This window comes from Synchiropus splendidus, chromosome 1 (assembly GCF_027744825.2).
Source record: "Synchiropus splendidus isolate RoL2022-P1 chromosome 1, RoL_Sspl_1.0, whole genome shotgun sequence".
Classification (NCBI taxonomy): Eukaryota; Metazoa; Chordata; class Actinopteri; order Syngnathiformes; family Callionymidae; genus Synchiropus; species Synchiropus splendidus.
In genome coordinates, this window is record NC_071334.1 from 59,522,690 (window position 1) to 59,544,662 (window position 21,973).

The 21,973-nt window shown below is 42.5% G+C and overlaps 1 protein-coding gene across 1 annotated transcript in view; it reads right to left on the reverse strand.

Moving 5' to 3' along the window:
• plppr1 (phospholipid phosphatase related 1) overlaps positions 1 to 19,975 on the reverse strand; it is a 42,970-nt gene extending 22,995 nt beyond the window's left edge. The window contains exons 1-2 of the mRNA XM_053846409.1: positions 19,816 to 19,975; positions 4,750 to 4,856 (exon numbers count right to left, since the gene is read on the reverse strand). Coding sequence (XP_053702384.1) covers positions 4,750 to 4,809 — 60 coding nt within the window. The 5' untranslated portion in view covers positions 4,810 to 4,856; positions 19,816 to 19,975. The remainder of the gene's footprint in view (positions 1 to 4,749; positions 4,857 to 19,815) is intronic.
• Positions 19,976 to 21,973: the final 1,998 nt, after the last annotated feature.

Genomic DNA, 21,973 nt, shown 5'->3' on the forward strand with positions numbered 1-21,973 from the left:
CCATGGCGTGGTGCGCCACACTCATTCACAAACCCTGAACACACCTTTCAAGCCATATTTTAAACAACGTAAATATAAGTGTATACAAACTTTTAAGACCATACAGTTGTTTAAAACTACTTACAAATGCCGACTAATTGTAAAATAGCCGATGACTAGTAATATATATATAGTCAACAGCAGCATCCCTAAACCCAACCCAATATTATGACCACATGCACGCCATGGTCTATATGTGTCACTTCTGGAGCTACAAATACCCGATTAATATGATTTATTTTTGGCTCAACTCTGTTGTTCTGATTGACAACCCTAAGACTACGTAACACCAGGAAAATCTTCCCCTTCCTGTTGCTGTCATGGTACGTCTGTCGGCAGGAATCCGACTGACAGAAATGAGCGTCTTAGGTCGACTTGACTCCCTCAAGATTCTGATGTTTTGCTTTTGTTGTCAACGTGAAGGGAGGCAAAGAAACTGAACAACTCTTTCCACAAAACCACCGAGAATCCACAGCAAGTGTTGAGTCATTAAAAAGGAAGCAAATTACAGTTCAGAGTGATAAATCTTACTATGAGCCTTTGCTATTACAAGACCTGAATTTTTAATGTAGGTCAGTATCTAAGCGCACCATTAAGCCCCGTCTGAGTCAGCTGTGATCTATTGGGAGTCACTTAAACTAATCTTTAAAAGTGAATATACTGTGATTATTTTCAAAATTAAATCAAAATTATACTAAGAATAACAAGAAAGATATATACATTTAGAATTCACAAAGGACAGACAGACTAAAAATCACACAAAGTGTAATCACAGTGCACAATAGAAACACTAACAGAAGACAGGAAAGAATTGTCACGTCATGTCTCTTCACACCAACATATTGCACTAGCATGATCATTTAGCCGATGAATTCACAAGCATGTGCGTAATGCTAGAGCAACAGTAGAACATTTGGGTTCGGTTTATTTGTTCGCCTATTTATTTTATTATATTTTTTTCTTCCAGCCACCGTTAATTGAAACACTGCATCCAGACTGGGGGCGGTTCACACGCCTACGATTGAGAGGTCTCAGTCATGTACGGGAACTGTTTTGTTTAACTTGAAAAAAATTTGGATGCAGTCTTAATCCCTATAAATGCATACCACACTAACCAGGGGTGGCAGTCAAAAACTTTAAATGTGATTTGATTTAATTCAATAGTAGAAAAAAAAAGTTTGCCTACTGAGACGTGGCAGACGAGGAACAGGTCAAAAGCTAACAGCAGGAACAAATGTATGGAGCCATTTTTGTGCACAAGGTAGGGTCATAAAACCCTCAGGCTCTCTCAACTCCCATAATCAGGAGGTTCACCACACATCCGCTCCTTATCTCTCCGCTCCTCTTCTCAACCATGCTTTCACTTAATTATTTTTAGGCGTAATTGAGCCACTGATCTCTGCCTTTCCCCCGACTTTATTACCCAGTCCTCATCCTTTTCATCTTCCTTCCTCCTCCCGCTGTCCCTTTTACTATCCATCCAGTCCTCTCATCCCATTTTTATTTTTACACCCCTTTCATCTCACATTACACTGACCTGCACACAAATAGCAAAGATACCGACAAATAAATCTCCTGTGTTCAAGTAACGGATGAGGAAAGAGCAACAAGTAACATGAAAAAAAAATTATACCCATGAATAAACATCCTCTCACACACTGCCCCTGGTGCTAAGCTGCTCCAATTATGAAGCTGTGTCATGTGATCGTCCCTCTGCATTATCCCTTCGCAACAGGCATGGTAAGTGAAAAAAGTGCAGTGAAGGAGCAGCTAAAATGAGAGATGAAGCGATATGGCGTAAGAGATGGAAGGTGGAGTTGGTGTGACAACATGAGGAACAGGGAAGGTGCATGGAGGAGGCGTCGTGAGAAAAATGGTGGTGGTGTGGGCGTGACAGTGGCATCTACGAGCGAGAGCAGGAGAGGAAGAGGCAATGGTGCCTTTGAGAGGCTGACGGGAATATGGTGTGAATTAAAAACAAACAAACGAAAAACTCCATGTTGCCGTCTTCTTGAAAGATGGGCTTCGCCTCAGCATGAAAGGAAAAAAGCTTTTTGGGATGTAGCACTGGCCATTATGTTTAGATGAGCGTCACCCTAAACAATATGGCAACATTTAAATAATAGATAACACAAGCCTTTATTTATATAGCACCTTTCAGAACACGGTTCTGCAAACTAAACAGAACTTAAAGAGAGAACAGTATACAAAGAAATAGTAATAAAATCTGCACAAGGGCAAGGATTCCAGTGGGAGGCAAGGCTATGTCACCCCTAGACTTAAGTCTTGACTTTGATCCTCAAGTGGGACCCTGCTTGTTGCCCCAGAGGGCTGGCTAGAGCTGGGGCAAGTTCAAAACGGGCTTTAAAAAGTAAAAAAGAAATAGAACTGGGGTGATGATCGAAATAGTTCGTGTTGGAAGCCTCACAGTCCATGTTAGGGAACTTGAGTGAGTGAACAAGAACTCACACGAGGACTGGTCTGCCGTAGCGGAGTACGAAAACATGATTCTCATTTGCTACAATTCAGAATCCATTTAAATTTACCCCAAATTATTCCAATATGCAACATCTGGATGTTACTGTAGAGCCCACTCTGGAACGCATGCATGCACCCAAGTTCCAAAACAAAGATAGTGGCGAAGGAGATGCAACCATCTCCGTCTTTGATGAAGACTAGTGTTTGGCCCAGGAACACCAAGCTGGACACGACGCATAGAGTGTCCAAGCATTGCACGAAGATCGAGCATCACAGCAACACCAAAAAGTGGCTAGTATTTATAAGGATTAGTAGGCCAAGTGATGTTGCAATATAATGTAGGCCATATTGTCTGCCTTGCAAATCAGATGGGAGCATAACATGATCAGAACTCATTATGAATAAAATACAAATCGAAAATCATTTAACTTAGTCATGCGATAGTAAAAGATTTCCGCTCCTAGTTTTCTAGTCCCTATTTTGAAACTTCATAATTCCAATTCTTTTTTAAAATCCTCACAGACCCACAAAAACACATCTGTTGCACGTTTCTCCACCTCTCCACCTCAAGTCCATGAAGGTTAACTTCTTCATGGCTTCAATAACAAATATAGTGTAAACTTGTTTTGGCAGGATTCACCGTGCTGTTAATCTGGATCAGTGTCATTAAGACAATCACCAATTAAGCACCATCTAGTTACAGACCTTCATTACCCTAATGAGGCCGGCATGATTAGATACGTCCAATTGAACATAACATTCACTCAAGATGTTTAAAATTCACGCATGCTGAGAAACTCCCTCCCAAACCCAGACCACATGATGTCAGTAAGAAAAACAAAAATCATGTTGACCGGAGGTTGTGAGTACAAACACATGTAAAATCAGGATTAATAAATCAATTAATATTACTTTACTCAGCCTGCAAATTATGAGACAAACACCAGCAGCGGGACGATTGAAACTTTGGCAATGTAAAGGAACACTACCGCATTTACAATTTACCGATTGTAAAATGTATTCTTAAAACTACATGAGGCACTCACCATATTAACTTCCAGGTAAAAACAGCTCAGAAGTAAGAATGGGTGATATGGTTTAAAAAAAAAAATCGTCGATCATGATAATAAATACATTTTCATTCTATTCCTATTTATGTGTTGTACACGCTACAGTCTCTCTTCAAACTATTTTATGATGAAACCTATTAGTGGAATTTGTCTCCAACATCATTATTTGTTAATGTTTAAATATAATAGTTAACCAAGTGTAGAGATGAGAAATTCAATGTTTCACGTCTCTGATAGAAGCCGCTGGTGTCTGACAGACTCTTCTGCCAGTTTTATTTAGGGGTTAAATTGAGCCGTCTGTCTGCTGTATCTCATGTCTCTTAACAGTTTACGTTGACTATGGACCAGTCTGGACACATTTCTTAGATGCCATTGAAGAAATATTAGAAATAATGTGGATAAATGATTATTTGGCCATATCATGTATGTGTGATGAAAAACCTTTTCACAATTCTCTCTTCTAAAATAGTTGTTTTTCATTGCCTTATTGAAGGTTTCCCTAATACTATGAACATTTTAGAATTTGTTGGTGGTCCCCAACTGATGCTGATGGTTGTAGCATTGGTGCTGCCTGTGAGAGAGTGTCCGCGATCAGTGAACCCTAATCGGGGACGTGGAAAAGGACGACATCCATATCAGAGCGGCTCTCCACCGAATATCCAACTATATTCACCACGTTGTTTTGTGTGTAATTTGTCACGATAAGCAGAATTCTCTTCACGGAAATTGTTTATTTATTATCACCCATCCCTACTCATAAGTGTGCCGGCCCGTGATGTGCAGCAACAACCTGAACTCAAAAAGATTCATAGTCATCTAGATTGTATCCTCTTCCTTTATAAGCACTAACTTCTTGTGCTCCTTAGGTTGAATCTTTTCTTGAAATCATTTTGACCTTTCTGCTCTAAGTTCACTCCTCCCAAGAGGATGTAACTGAGTGTAAGAGTGTAACTGTAAAGCACATCACAGCGGCTTGTGAAGACAGCAGCAGGCAAGTGCTGGAGGGAAAGGATGTGCAAGGAGAAAAGACGAATTTCACACTAATCAAACACTTCACGCGAGTATTAGCTGTCATTCTGCCAGATTAATGAAATAATTAAACTGCCACTCACGCGGATACTTCACTAAGAGCGTGAATCTCAAGAGATTCTCATGGACTCACCTCGACGAAGATGAAGCAAGGAATGATGGAGTAGCTGCGGAGGGTGTTATTGGACGCCATCTTCTTCTGTTTAGAGAATTTCCTCTCAGAATTCACAGCAGCTCACTCTGCAAAGACATGGACCACAATTGTCAGTGCTAAAGAACATAAATGTTAACTAACTCCAACAGTTGGACATGACAGATGAGAGAACACTGGTATTGATGTTCTGCCTCCAATGGAACTCTACTGCAGAGTGTATGCACTATGAATAAGGTCATTTTCAATCTATGAATATCTTTCACTTCAGCAAATGCCAGTCTCAACATCCAGGGTTTTGCATTCCATCATCATCAATAACATGATATTTACTAAAGAGTGAATAGATGACTTGAGTGAGAATATGATCCTGATTTACTTGTCCCTGAGTCAAGGGTTGTACTTGCAGATGGAGTCTACAAGCCATCCACTGCAGTTATGTTAAAAAAAAAGCCCAGAGTAAGTGTCTGCTTCTACTAGTCACATCACCTCATCTAGAGTATCCATCCATACTCCATGCAAAACAAAAGCAAGACACAATGAAGAAGTACATTTTCCAATGGAAATAACCAAGACACAGAATAGACATACAGCATGAGCTGAGGCTTAGTTGGATTATATCCTACACACTAAGGAACATACACAATCTCAGAGGTCTTCAGCCTGAAAAGCTTTCGTAGTAATACAAAAGCTACTTCATTTTCTTGAAACAAAACAAAACAGAGGGCCCTAAATTGAGGTATGGACCTCTGCACCTCTGATAAAGAAATGGACTGGGGTATGCCACCTTTGCAAAAAAATCCAGGTAGAAACCCTGAACTTTGTTATTATGATCGCCAAGCGTTTGAAGTCAACTATATAGAAACCTTGTCTTGACAGTATACTTAGAGCACCACTTACGGGACTGGCGTGTTATTAACTTGTCCAAAGTTGCGTCAGACTGGAGGTATTCTTACAAATGATCTGGAACCATTTTGTTATTACAATTCAGATGCTTCTACTTGACTGACTGCCTGTGGGAAACCCTACAATGGCATGACACTAAAATATTACAGTTAAACCTGAATAAACAGACTTAATAGCTTCCACCTGTTGAATGAGGAGAAAGGATGAGTACACTTGGATTGAGAAAAGCTTTTCCAAAGGATGAGGAGTCTTTGGCATTTTTCTGTAAATCCTCAAGTAAACTTGTTTGTATGATCCGTCTCAGTACACGTTACAGCATAATCAGCCTGTGGTGATTCAACGCCAGTTAATATTGTAATAAAATGGTTGAGCTTCATGTCTACAGAATTTGTAGTATTTGTCCTGGCAGTGTAGTGTAAGACTCAAAATTAAATGACCGTGCAAATCTTGTTTTCTCTGATACTACAAAATCCATGTATACACATCAGTTTTTAATAGTAGAAAACTTTCAATTTGTCGAGTTAGCAGTCACTGAAGTAATATTAATAATGGAATTCAGACCGAGGTGACAGTGGTCCACAGCAGGAAGCTTACTGTGCCCTTCATAGTGTTGCAATGGCAGTTTATGATGGGCAGGTTTTTAGCTAGGAGGGCGTCTGGGCATCCTGAGGACGCCCTGAACTGCAAAAGATGAACTCCCTCCTCCATCCACAGCAGGACGCACTAAATGTCCGATCATTAGTACCTGTATAATGCCCTACTCGTAGTGTCGCACACTACTTTCCATGAAAAAGACTGTTTCCACACGGCGAATACGATTGAAATTGGCCGGTTTTAACCACTTTTGCAGCTGTAGCTTGGCCATCGTGGGCGCCATATCATGGTTATCCATATCTCGCGTGTTGCCACACATGGCATGGAAGCGATGTGATCGATGTCTGACACCGATGAGGAGGAAACCGCAGATACGTTCCAAACTTTAAACAATCGTTTACGAAGCTAACTCATAACACTTTTTATCTGAGGAGTATTATGGCGTTTCTTTTACACCGCTCGCTCCACCGCTTCTCCAGTGCCGTGCAGCGGAGGATCACACAGCACTTACCAAAGTGCGAGCAAAATAGCTTAACATTATATATTTTGTTTGAATGAAATGGAATGAAATTGTGAATGTTTAGAAAACAGATACACAGCTAATAGTACTGTAGCTCATCTTGCTTAAATATAAGAAAGAAAAACTCAAGACCCTTAGCTTGTAGTAAGGGAAAGAATCATTATAAAAATGTGCATTTTTCTTTTTAAATTAATCAGGATCAGTCATGTCAAACAGCTGCCCAGGAGACTCCTGTATCTGAAAGTGTTACTGTGGCAACAGCTACTGAGTCCATGTCTGTTAACGATTATTTTACTATGTTTTTAAAGAGTTAGTTATTTTAGTATAGACAAAGTTATTTTTGTACAAATAGACGTTTGCAGCATGCTTTCTTTTTGCTGTCACACATAATCCGTTATGATCGGCAATGACTATTAAATGATGTATGAAATGAAACAATAAATGCAACAATACCATCATTTACTCAATATTTCTGCAGTATCAAAAGAATATATTTGATCTATTTAACAACACAAATGCTGCATTGGATGTAGCACGCGATGTCTGGCAGGACTCGTAGGTCGTAGATAAAACTCCTGGTCTCTAATATGGAGATATTTTGGATTCCAAAACGAGGACGAGCAATGTCAGTATGACTGGTAAGAAGTAGCCCATTAACTTTTGCAGTGATTTCATCGTTCACTGGTGTTGTCAGCTCACTGACACTCTGGTAGAATAACTGAGCAGGAGAGCAGTTGAAGTTCAATCAGATGAGTACGCTGCTCTCAATATTTCACAGTCAGCTCAGGAGCACCGGTGTCTAGACAAAGTCATCACCGCCTGGCTGAATGCAGCGCGGACGCTGATGGAACCTGACAAGGCCTGTAGGCGGCTAGTTTGATGAGCTCGCCACTGGGAGGACAATCTCATCACCTTTTCTCTGACTGTAATTAATCAGCTGTGGAAGAATGACGCTCAGTGGAAATGCCCTCGGACACGGTCTGGAACTGTGGTGTGTCAAGGTTAGAGCATGCAGACTTTTCTACAACCTGGATCAGTAGTTGGTAGTCAGAGCTTCGGGGGATCCAGCAATTTAATGAATGTTGGCAAACTCTTTGACAGTGAATGACCTTTTTTTATTCTCTGGTTCATATCACTTGTCATACAGCTTTGAATACAACTGTCAAACATTTTGTATGTGAGGGGCAGCGCTAATCATCAGATTTACATGATTTAGCTGTTGGTTTACGTTCGAAAACCGTGGGGCATCCAGCCATCATGTAACTGTTCGACATTTTTTGTCTCATATCAAGATGAAGAGCATTTTTACGTGCAAATAGTGAGCGAACAGGACGTAGCTCCGGCGATGTCAAAGGCTTGTTTCCGGTTCTCGCATTGATTCACTCAGAACTTGATCTACACTTGTTTGGCATTGCAATTCAGTAGAACCACTTGTAGACGATGTACGATCATTTCATACTGCATGTATTTTTCCTGCATTCAAGCATTTTGATTAGACCAACATTGTGGAAAGAATATAGTTTTAAGTTACTATTACACACTGAACTACGTCTCACAGGCACCCAAACCAATACTGAAAATTAAGACTTGGTGTATACACTGGGGATGCTCCAATCAGGGTTTTTGCTGCAGATCACCGATACCGATCAGCCAGAGTGCCGATCACCAATACCGATCACAAGGATTGACAATTCATTTGAAATCAAAATGATAAGATCTTCTGTGTACATGATGTGAAAAGATGAACCATTAAATCATTTTAATTCACGTTTTAATACACCTCTTCAAAAAGGCAAAAAATAGAGGAAAGAAACCTTGCAAAATGCAGCAACTATTATGTCAAATGGACAACTGAAAAACATTTAATTTGATGTGAGATGTCGCAGTTTGGTGAATCTCTTGACACTCTGCTATGTCCGTGAAATATTTACATACTGGCGCTTGTAGCGGGACTCAGAGACAGAGAGCACTGCATTTATGAAAGTTGCACTCCGGTTATTTTCAAAAGTTTCAGATTCAGGTAGCTAACGAACGCTGAGCCAGTCTCAGTCGTTTCCGTCTCTGCATAGCTCTGTGAAATTATTTTTATTTTTTGGGCAATTAGCTTAGCATAGCACGCTCGGACCAGCGGGCGTTGCTAAACGTCAGCTGCGCCACCAGTCTGCTGCTGAGGAACCAGCGGTCTCACTTTTATGAGCCCGGAAAACTCTCCGCGCTCCACCAAGTGAATTTTAAATGCTGCGTTTACTTTGAAGGCGCTTCCTTGCATAGCATTTTCCCGTGCATGTGCTGAAGATTGACAGATTGAAATAACTTTCACGACAGACATGCTGCTGCCCAGTCAGCAGCGAGGAGTGGACGCATCACAACCAGCGGGGCTTCATCAGAGCGTCGGCTGTCACACGTGATCAGGTGTTGTAATCAGCAATGACAGGTAGCAATTGCTGTTGACCATTTTTTTCCCCAAACAACTCAGCAAATGGACAGATGTCATAGTGACTGATCAATGGTCAAAGCCAGCCTTAATAACAGAGACAGGTCTGTCCATATTTACTCCCGTCCCTCGTCTGTGACAAACTACCTACGATCACAGAACAAATGTACAACAGCAAACATACAAGACAGAGGCAGAGACCCCTGTAACCCCGGACAAGATTATGTAGCACAGGCTCTTATAGGCTGCTAATGGTGCACATTAGAGTTAAGATGGTTGCTGTCTGTTTTAATTATTCTCATCACTGGCATGTCAACCAAGGTTAGTATAAGGGAGGAAGAAGATGTACCATTCTCCAGGCCTCTGGGATAATGACGGAAAAACAAAATCTTACTTGGCGGCAGCGGCCACGTTCTCTAAAATAAATTGGTACACAAGCTTTTTACAAATCACTGCAGTTTTGAAGCTCGGGATGATGAATTCGGCTGGTGTCGGCATAATTATCGCATGTGTATACATATTTGTATCCATTTCTTTGCCCACAAATAATAAAAACCCAGTGCCTGCAAATGCAAAGCCAGGGTTTTATTTGTGGATACGGCTGAACAATACTGATGCGCCTGACCTATGCGCTCAGATGCAGCAGAACAAACCGTGGTTGAGTTGGATTAAATAACCAACATCCAACTAATTCCACTTCAGTGATACAACCCTGAGCAGCCGTCGATCATATTCATAGTGTCAACAACCTCGGAGGAGCTTTAATGACCAGCTCCATCTCAGGCCATCCGTGATGTCTTAAAGAGACGTTTGCCAGGCAGGCTTCAGCAGTCAATAGAGTATGTGGTTGTGTTAGCTGGGCCTTGAGGGGGCAGCACACAAGTGACATTGGCCATTGCTGTAGCTTTACATGCAGGGTGAGCAGTGTTCATGCATATTGTTTTGAGATATTAATATGTTCATATCTTGATAGGTATACAATAATGATGCATTACTCAGTACTACCAGTGGCGTCCAAAGTCCAGCAACAACCGTGCGTCGTGAAAGACAAGATGCTCACTCTTTAAAAGACATAATCCGGGTGTTCGTAATGAGTGCAACGGTTGTTCATTAATTAAGCTGCATTTGTGAAATAGCAAAGACTACTACAGGACCATGTTTAATACAACTACAATTGTCTTTTCTGTATACTGGAATTATTTTAATACTGATAATAATAAAATCATAAATCTTTATTCATTTTGCAATTTAAAGCATAAAGACATGGTGCTACACATAGAATGAATCAAAATCGATAGGAAGGACATGACAGACAAAAGGAGAAGGCAGACAGAGAAATGCAGGAGATCAAAATGCAGTATGACAGCAACTGTGCGAAGTATCATCCGGAAGTACCAAAGATTTCACTCCGTCAAAACCTCAAAGGACGTGGACGGAAGTCAATAGTGTCACCTCGGCTTGCCAGAAAAACCAAGCGGGATGTTGAAAACAATCCAATGACCACTATTAAGGCTGTTCTGAAGGAACTGAGTTCGAGTGGTGTGACTCTATCAAGGCAGCTCCAGCGGACACTCCACCAAAGTGGCCTCTGTGGACGTCGACCAAGAAAGACCCCCCCAACCTTTGCAAAGACACACGTAAAGACAGATCAAAGTCTCTGGTCGAATCATGAGGAAAGAGCACTACAGCAAGATTCTTCAAGAACCTGTACCTGGGGGAGCATTGGGCCTTTCAGCAGGACAATGATCCAAAGCACAGGGCCAAGGTGGTCAAGAAATGCTTCTAGGACAATTATATTAATGTTATGAAGCGGCCAAGTCGAAGTCCTGATTTAAACTCCTTTGGATGGAGTTCAAGAAACCTCAAAGATCGAGAAACATTTGCAAAGGAGGAATGGTCCAAAATTATATATGTATATAATACAATTTAATATAGATATCCTAGTGTGTAACTGAAAAAAATAAGGAATCATTTGTTTTTGACAGGGGTATGAATAATTTTGGGCTTAAGTGAGTGCATGCGTGCGTCCATACATACATATTGTCAATTTCTTTTTTTTATTAAATCTACAAATATCTATGTGGAGACTCATCTACCACATCTTATACAGGGCCTGAGCTACTATAGCTGACAAAATCTTTCATCGACACAACAAATGTTTTTTGACAAAAAGAAAATGCTCAGTATATTTTTAAAAACGTCCATCATAGCTAATGCTAATGTATTTATATATTCACTCAGTCGTCATTTAAAGTCAACAGATTCAGCGATGTACAAGTAGAAAATTAATCCAGCAGGAATCGTCTCTGTTCCCTGTATAAACAAACCACATTAATGAACAAGGCTTCAGGTACATTTGCATATGTATGAATGTAAATCTTGCTCATGGAAAGGGAGTTCTCCGAGCTGCGCTGCTTATACTTTCTTGAGACGACGCTGAAGGAGGATGGGGCAAATGCTTTACAACTGCTCCTGATTTCAGTCTATACTTAGATCAAAAGAAAACTCAAAATGTTTAATTTAAAAAAAAAACCTTTGACTCGACAGCACAGCAACATTCCGTTGCAGTTTGATTTTCTGGCTCACCATCTCTATCTTCATGTTCAGGTTTCAGGTTTGACTTCAGGACATGCATGACACTGACCCCTCTAACTTGATAAGACCGATAAAATCTTTAATTTGGGGTTTTCTAGTAATTGTCTTCATTCAACCGCTACACTGTTTCAAGACAGGTCTGTTTCTGGTCCTGGTTTTCTTTTGGTGGTGAAAACGTCACCCTGGTGAATTAGGATTTTCACTGTCAAGATGTTCTTCACTGTCAGTCAGTAGATTTAATACCATGGATGACAGAACTACTTGGGCTGAGAAACAAAAAGGTCAACATCAGCTTTTTATAAATGACATAATGTAGTGATTCGATGTAAACTTGGTTTGTTTTTTTTTCACTCGTCAAGACGGCTATTAGAGTAATGTAGTAACCCTTGACTCAAAAGGCAATTACGTTTGTCTAAAATGTTAGTAAAAAGAAAAGGAGTTTCATTTCACCTAGTAAACTCACCATAACGTACAATATTATACCTTATATTTCATAGAGAAATGCGTTTCCATGTTTACTTTCATCAAAATTATGGGAGAATCTGTAATATATACAGCCTTAGATGCTTTTCGGTCAAACAAAATGTGAAGGCAATATTAAGTAGACAGACTTTGCTAGTTTATTAATTCATTTATGCAATCAGAACATCGCACACTGCAGAGAGAGAGAGAGAGTCCTTTTCGTATCAACCTTCCCACTTGGACATCTCCGGTCTGCATCACACATTTGGAACAAGACGAGGGTCAGTCATTTTGTAGAGCCAGAGCTCATCTCAGCCTGAGCCAGTGATTCCCTTGGGACATTACAGTGACAGATCCATTACCCTATCAGGAGCCCGCCCGGTCCATGTCTTCGACCCCCACCACTAACCTACTCCTCTGCTCTGCTGCAACTACATCATGTCGAAATCAAATACCAGCTATCTGTGGACCTCTGAAGACAGACGGGTCATTGTGTGAGACTATATAATTGTGTATGCACGTGATCAATACAATGTCTCCCGCATGGGAGCAGATAATGCATCAGATATCACATTGAAGGTCAGAGGTCATTTCTGGACATCCCAGTAGCAATTTTAATTCCAAACAGGAACCAAGATGACTTTACTGTGAGGAGAACCGTAGCACAATTACTAGGACCTGGATCAATTGAATGACACAGGCCATTATTTGGTCACTTCTTCACCTGGAATTGTTTACCAGCAGGTTGAACCAAACCCTGCAGAGGCAACACCACAGTTCTAAATAAGAAAAACAAACCACATATAGAGAGAGACAACTATATTCCCTGTATATCTTAATGGGAAATGCCAGTGTTTCACCACAGGTTTTTCTTCTCAGTAAGAAAAACTTAACTTTAATTCCATAGCTTTTCATTTTCCTCTAGGAAACTCTGTGAAACTGATACAATATTTGTCCATTGTTTTTGTAAGTTTGTTTGTTTGCTAGGACTTTTTTTGCATTGCGTTAAGAGAAGAGTGAGAATGAGAGTCACAAGCCAAAACAGCCATGGTCAAAATAATCAGTCGGAATGCATTGCAATTTCAGAAATTGATTTGCCATACAAGTAATTTGAGTTGACATACCACAATATTTCAGTGATTGAAGATTGAAATATCCTTTTCAACTTGCAGCAGTTGAAAGATGATGACATTTTTCATTCAACAGTAATCTGCTGTACAGCACGAGTAAAACAAACAGCATTCTCCACATCAAATATAATACAAAAATTCATTCCTGGAATTTAAATGACTGGACAACAATGATGCACTGCAGGAGCGTAAACTGTAAACCTGACAGGAGGACCGATTCTTATCATTAGCCAAAGGTGCTGACATTGTCATGGAAAACTCTTTATTCCTACAAAATGCAATAGTAATGCACCTAAAACACATCTGGCTGCTATGACATGTCCTGCGCAGTTTTAGGCAGGTGGTCAGAAAGTAATGGATGTACTCAATCATCGCTTTTAACTACCTTCACCAGGTTTGTGAATGTTGCCATTTCTTTTCTCTCACAAACTGCAAAACAGATGAATGGATTTCAGTGAAACGTTGACACTGATCTGTGTGTTGCTACAGCAGGCCTGGCCCACGCGCGGCTCCCAAGCCGCATGCAGATCTTTTCCCAGTTTCATGCGGTTCTTCACCAAATGAGCTGTGCCGCAAAGCCGCCAGCACGAAGCCAGCTGCGGTTTTGGTCAAGTTGCTGATGAGATTATTGTTTTTACAGGAAATACACCATAAAAGTAAAAGCTACTCCGGCAAAATTTCATATGCCTACGTATTTGTAGGATGTGGCTTTAGCCTCTGACTGGTTGGCCACCCCTGTGCTAGAGTGAGTTCTGCACCAGCCACCTGCTGTCTGAAGTGGGCTACACACAATGATAATCGTGCTGTTTTTGTCCCACTCTTGACCCTTCTCCATCCCCCAAGGACAGCAAACAACCTTATCTCTTTTAGGACAATCCTATTATATCATCCAGCGTTCGGAGGCGTGTTGAATTTGTCAAAATCATCTACTAGGCAGAGAGTCATTCAAATTAAACATGTTCAATATTTACGATGAAAAAAAAACTGAAATTGTGACCAGATTGTAGCCAATGAATTAGCGAGCTAATGGAGAAACCACAACGTGAAGGGCGAAGTCTTGGCATGCTCTTTCTCCACTCCATGTAAACGATCGTGACGCACCATGCTTTTTTTTTTTTTTTTTTGAATGGACTTTCATGTGACTTTGTAAAACAAAGTGGAAACATCAAAATAGGCAGATATCACACAACACATCATGGAGGTGTATATGATTTTGGGTGTGTCTTTAACTGAAAAATCCCTGAATAAACACCGCAAAAAAAAAATAACATGAACACATCCAGTGCTCGTGGAATTAAAGTAGTGCATCCGGACAGATGGACGGAGGGAGGACAGCTGCAGATTGGAGAGAGATTTTCTTCTCATGATTAAAATGTTTTTATTGTCATTAATTTTTTTTCTCCACATAGCAGAAACCCATGATTTATTTAAGGTAAAAATAGGGATTGATCAGCCGGCTGGGATCCTGGTGTGATTGACTGATTCCTTTTTTGACATTGACACCATCTACAGTGCTCATCTACCATAGTCTCCCACTGCACACTCCAGCAAACCCATGGTAGCAACTGAGGAGCCAAGTTTTACAATTGAAACGTGACCCTATTAAACACCAGACAGACATGCTGCCAACCAAAACACACACGATGCACAAGCAAACTTCATCACTCAAACCCCCACCATACTGCTTCCTGGGTAATGACGTAGGAAACACATGAGTCAGGGTAAAGGAACAGTAGTACACAGTCAGAGGATCACAAGAGCCAAAATAAGTTGTGGACGGATCACAGTCAAATCTTTCAGCACAACAAACCTCATTTGCAACTTTGAACTCGACAACCTGCTAACCACGCATTTGAAGGCGGTCAAGCTTAAGCTAGCAGGAGTATTTCAACTACAGTATATGTACAAAGTATTTCTCATAAAAATAATCAGTGGTCCTAAGTTTTAGCTGTTCTATTATTATTATTATTATTATTATTATTAAATGTCATTTACTTGTTATAGATACACAAAGCTACTTAAGAGCAGGAGGGATGTACAGCAAAATGTTGGGGTGAAAATGTCTGAGTAATCGCTCTCCTCCACGCACAGCCTGGGCTCTGGAACCCAACTCCTCGAGAAAGGCTGGACCCTCTACTTTTCTGGAGTTGTCCGTGGGGAGAGGCGGCGGCTTACGGGCCGAACAGCAGTGCAGACTACCCGGCTTTCTTGGAGTCACTGGGAGGGGTACTTGACAGTGCCCCAACCGGGGACTCCATTGTTCTACTGGGAGACTTCAACGCCCACGTAGGCAATGACAGCAAGACTTGGAGGGGCGCCGTCACGTCTTCCATTCAGGAAGCGGGGACTGAGGACTCAGACGACTCTCTCATCACCCGGGCCGAAGTCACCGAGGTTGTTCGTAAGCTCCTCCATGGAAGGGCCCCGGGGGTGGACGAGATCCGTCCTGAGTATCTGAAATCCCTGGATGTTGTAGGGTTGTCGTGGCTGACGCGTCTCTGCAACATCGCGTGGCAGTCGAGGACAGTGCCTCTGGATTGGCAGACCGGGGTGGTGGTCCCCCTGTTTAAGAAGGGGGTCCGGAGGGTGTGTTCCAACTACAGAGGGATCACACTCCTCAGCCTCCCTGGAAAGGTCTATTCCAGGGTACTAGAGAGGAGACTTGGGCCAATAGTCGAACCTCAGATCCAGTAGGAACAGTGTGGTTTTCGTCCTGGTCGTGGAACACTGGACGAGCTTTATACCCTCCATCGGGTGCTCGAGGGTTCATGGGAGTTTGCCCAACCAGTCCACATGTGCTTTGTGGATTTGGAGAAGGCGTTCGACCGTGTCCCTCGCGATGTCCTGTGGGGGGTGTTCCGGGAATATGGGGTACGGGGCCCTCTGCTAGGGGCTGTCCGGTCCCTGTATGACCGGAGCAGGAGCATGGTTCGCATTGCCGGCAGTAAATCAGACCTGTTCCCGGTGCATGTTGGCCTCTGCCAGGGCTGCCCATTGTCACCGGTTCTGTTCACTTTTATGGACAGAATTTCTAGGCGTAGCCAGGGGTCGGAGGGGATCCGGTTCGGGAACCACAGAATTTCATCTCTGCTATTTGCGGACGATGTTGTTCTGTTGGCCTCATCGGACCGGGACCTTCAGTATGCGCTGGGGCGGTTTGCAGCCGAGTGTGAAGCGGCCAGGATGAGGATCAGCACCTCCAAGTCTGAGGCCATGGTTCTCGACCGGAATAAGGTGGTTTGCTCTCTCCGGGTCGGTGGAGAGTTCTTGCCCCAAGTGGTGGAGTTTAAGTATCTCGGGGTCTTGTTCTCGAGTGAGGGAAAAGGGGAGCGTGAGATTGATAGACGGGTCGGTGCAGCGGCAGCAGTGATGCGGTCGCTGTATCGGACCGTCGTGGTGAAGAGGGAGCTGAGTCACAAGACGAAGCTCTCGATTTACCAATCGATCTACGTTCCCACCCTCACCTATGGTCACGAGCTTTGGGTAATGATCGAAAGGATGAGATCGCAGATACAAGCGGCTGAGATGAGTTTCCTCCGCAGGGTGGCTGGGTGCACCCTTAGAGATAGGGTGAGGAGTTCGGTCATCCGGGAGGAGCTCGGGGTGGAGCCGCTGCTCCTCCACATCGAGAGGAACCAGTTGAGGTGGCTCGGGCATCTGATCCGGATGCCCCCTGGACGCCTCCTGGGGAGGTGTTCCGGGCATGTCCTACCGGGAGGAGACCCCGGGGAAGACCCAGGACTCGCTGGGGAGATTATGTCTCTGGTCTGGCCTGGGAACGCCTCGGGATCCCCCGGGAGGAGCTGGAGGAGGTTTGTGCGGACCGGGGAGTTTGGGCTTCCCTGCTCCGAATGCTGCCTCCGCGACCCGACCCCGGATAAGCAGTAGAAGAAGGAAGAAAGGAAGGTAATCGTAATCCACTTGCCTTATATAACCAATATCCAACTAATTTGACTGCAGTTACACACTCCAAAGAAAATAGGAAAAACATGATCAATACAACCTTCAACCTTGGTTTCAGTTAATACACTATCCCAATATCAAATTGGCTTATCATTTATAAAGAGTATTAATCACTCTTTGTGTATATATATATATATATATACATATATATATATACATATATACACACATACACAAAGCTGTTCATGTGCCATAACAAGATGCAAGTTCACCTGACAGTAAACTCAAGTTAAACTCAATGTGCATGAACTTCTTGCAGTAAAAGTGCGGGGATAAATTGTTTCAGTGATGGCGCGCTGTCGTCATAAAGACAGACCTCTACCCACAGACGCAGGCTGCGCAAGAAAAACGATTAGGATCTGGATTAATCTAACTTCCAAACAATTTCCCCGGAGATCTGCACCCCAGAACAACTCTTGCTCATATTGATGATGTTAAGCCAGCATCTACCAACCTCAGAGGAAGAATACTGAGCAGCTCTGTCTCGGTAAGCTTTGCGTGACTGACTGCAATTAGCATCAGCTACGTGGGTCCTTGAATGAGTTACCGTATCGTATGATTTGGGTCTGAAAATAAAAGTTTGTTGCATATACGGAACATGTTTTGATTGGTTGCTGTTGTGTCGTATTTGTGATGCCTTCAAGAGACATAAAACCATCCATCAGCGGCAAGCTTTGTAGCTCTGCAGTGAACGGAGAGCGCAAAAAATTACGTTGATATTAACAAATTTACTGACACAGGGAAAATGGCATGGGTTAAATTTGACATTTTTCGCCCAGGCTTAATTGAAGGTGTATTTTGTCAAATTCTGTGACGCTTCTCACAAATCTGAGAGCAGAAAACTGCAATTTTAAAAAATAATCTCGGTGAATCTTAGTCCCACCTGCCACCATCTTCTCCTGGTGCAAGACTTTCACTTGGCGAGCAGCAGTTGAGTGAAGCAGTCATTTAATAACTTGGATGATTCCTTTAAAATAACATTTAAAACCACTAATCAGCCTGTCCACGTCCAAGTTCTGCGTGTCTTTCCCAGTTGTTCCGCTGTTTCAACACAAGCTGATTAATAACAAATCTTGATAATGTTTTTCCGCCGCTCCAATTAGTCCCTAGATTGATCACCACTGCATAATTTACTAATATGAGCTTAAATTGACTCCAGTGATAAATTGTCTCTGGCACATACAGAATGCATGCATGCTGAATATAATCAGAAAAGGGTCAGCGTTACTGTGTTGCGATACTATGTTGCTCAGCCCATTTCATACATAAATCTGATCAAGGTTGCAATGACAATAAGATGCTTTTGACTGACCAAGTTTTTAAACGAAGGAAACAAACACCATCGTTTTGAGCCAACAAGTACAAACCATTTAGTCACAAGGAATTGACAGTACAAGAATAAACCCATACAGACAGTACATGTTGAATTGCCATCTGAGCGTAACGCAGCAGGGTCACTAAAACATTGCCACACTTACTCCTCAATTCTTCACTATAGCCTTCGTGTTAACACTTTTGGCATCAGATCTGCTCCTCTTTACCTACACAGCGTACACACAAGCGCCCACTGGAGGTGGGCGTATGTGGCAAACATGTCCAGCAGCAGACCCTGCTGACAGCCAACTGAAGGCTCACCTGATGCCAACACACCTGCCATCTGTCTGCTGAGAAAAAATGCTTCCAACTTCCTGCAACCACAGCTGGTAAACACAAACAAACAATGTACTGGTCAATGGCTGCACTTCATTTTTGGATACTTCAGTTTCACTGTAATAAAAATGTCAGCTTTAAGTTTTCAAATCCAAACCTATTTATTGTGAGGTATTTTTTTTATATGATTATGACAAGACTAAGTTTTCTTCATGGAGGGCAGGTACGTGAACGCACCGCAGACATGGCATGACGAGACGCACGATGATGACACAAGCAGTAATGGGTGCATCTCTCAAGATTTATGAATATCAATCGTACGTGGCTCTGCTCGTCTCTGGGCTAAGTGAGGAGGGGAAGTCTGCCTCAGATTGGGGGTGGGGGGCGGGGAGCTGGCCCAAATGTGTATTTCGGGTGGTATTTCCACTGGCTATTGCACAAAATCATTGAAGTGGTCCAATAAACAAGCGCGTGTTTTGACAAACCCCGAGGCGGAAACAGCCAAGATTCGACATGTGTGTTGACTGTTGCTAATGGAGAGACAGGTGTCTATCGGGCCAGCGCGATTTGACGTTGAATCCGTTTGGAACCAAACACACACGCCGTTCCTCCATCAACACCAGCGCATCTAACCATCCGACCACTGTCTTCTGTCTCGAGGGAAGCCACGGATCCGCGATAAAACTCACGAGTTGACCGTCGTGGTGTGATTTAGCAGCCAACTTGCCTCAGGAACAGACAATAGCTCCACAGTCACGTTTCCACTCACCCACTCGCCCGCGGCTACAACTCACCAGGGTGGAAGGAGGAGATATTCCAGAGATAGGTGGACTCCATGGAAGGAAAGCGAGGAAGGACGGCGTCTTCCACAGCGGCAGGGCAGCGCCAGCTACTCCATGGGCACTGAGAGAGTCAGCTCCGGGTTTGTGATGGGGATCACGCAGCATGAACGAGGATGGATGCGGTGCTGTGGTGGAGGGCGGGGCCAAGACCACTCTCGACAGGGGCGTTACTGCCCCTTATAAGGACGCCGGGCGAGCAAGAGCCAGCTGCCCCTCCTAAAAAATGTTGTCAGTTGGTGTTCTCTAATATCAAGACCCCAAATTGCTGGCGACAGATAGTGCAGGGGTCCCTCCTGAGCATAACCTTAAAACCAAGTCTAGCTTGCCAGGTCATCTTTTACCAGCCACGAGAGATGTATAACAGGAATTCTATTGTTTACAATCACACCAAATATTGTTTTCAAAATATACCTGTATTTGTGTGTTGCATGTTGTCCCTCCTATTTATTTCTTCTTTGTGTGTTTTGCTTTGAATTGTGGCTGTCTCATCCTGCTCCCTGTTTTTGATAGACTTTACTTTATTGCCATATTTTTGTTGTTTATGGAGCGTGTTAAGTTACAAGCAAAATTTTCTTTGTATTAATATTTTTTTCTGATTCTGATTCTCATCCTTTCTTGTTGTAACTGTATTGTTTTGTGTGCATATTTTCACATTTCAAGCACTATTGATACTTAATTTTTGTTTGGTGTACCGGTGACGTGTATCTTTATTTTCAGTGTCAAGAGGTGGCAACTGTAACACTGATCACCGATAAAATTATCCAGCAGCACCTGTGGCCTGCACAAGGACTTTTACTCAACTTTCAAACAGCGTCCTAATTCTCTGAGCTAAGCAGGTGGCACTCAAACAATGTGAGGTTTCAGTGAAATCCTTGACAGTGCTATTTGGTGGACTCTGAAAGTATCAAGCCATCAAGCATTGCCCCTTCTAGAATCTAGCTTTTCTTGCAAAAGACACCTGCAAAAAAAGCACAAAATGGCCTGTAGCACTCTCCATTTTGTTGTTCACGGCTACTGCTGTCTGTGGTTAGAATTAGAACATCAGGTTATTAAGCTGCCTCGATTCACTGCAGAATTGAATTGTAAAAAATTGAATGTAAAAGCTTGGTCGAATCAGAATTGGATTAGGATTCGGGGAACAGAGATCACCAGACTGGTGATCTGCTTTGGTGTCCTTGTAATATGTCACATTATTTTCCCACATAAGAAAAATAATCAAACTGTAAATAAGTATAGAAAATAAATAGTAAATAGACTAGGTTAAAGCTGCTAGAAGTAGCAGTAAGAAGATACTGTCACTTGGCACCTGAAGAAGAGCCATTCACAGTTTCAAAGTATTAACCTGTACTTGGACTTCTATGGTCCCTGTTTTTCAAAACCCTGCCAGTCTTTCCTCGCTCCCTTGCTAACTGTTCCTTACCAGTTTACAGAAATGTTTAAAATATGTTTGAAATTACTCGGTACAGACCTACATAATAGCTATAATCAAAACCTTATCCTTGATCAGGACTGGAGCAAAATCCCCACGTCCCCACTACAGTATACAAGGGACCAAGTTATTGGTGTTAAACCATTTTTTGAATGACTCTCATAAATAAATACACATGTTTAGCCACAATTACGAGTGTTCAATATGGCCAACGTCACTTGGCTGATTTTGAAGACAACAGCTGTCGGGAGTCATTTTATCATAGCAATGGAACAAAGCACTAGTATCTGCACGTTCCTGATGATATGCTGCTGTGTAAAACAGAGCAGGCATCATTTGGCGACTGCGCCCCCACAAGAGGATTTATTGCCTATTCACAGTGAAACCAGACAACCGGCAACACTGTCTAGCCTGGTTCTTTCATTCACTCGATGCTGCCCCTTCTTCTTTTGAAATACTGTTCAAATCTGAATTTCCACTCCTGTGACCCTGAGATGTGTAACACTGGCCCTGATGCCGTTCGCTGTTTGGACTGGAACATACGCACCGGGGAGAGACGAGAGTGTCTATCTGTGCTATAAGGAATTATTGAAGAAACACTAGTGTGTTCAGTGATCTAGATTCTGAGAGCACGCTACATTAAACCCTGCACTTAGGCTCCCCCTCTCCCAGTTCCTCTGC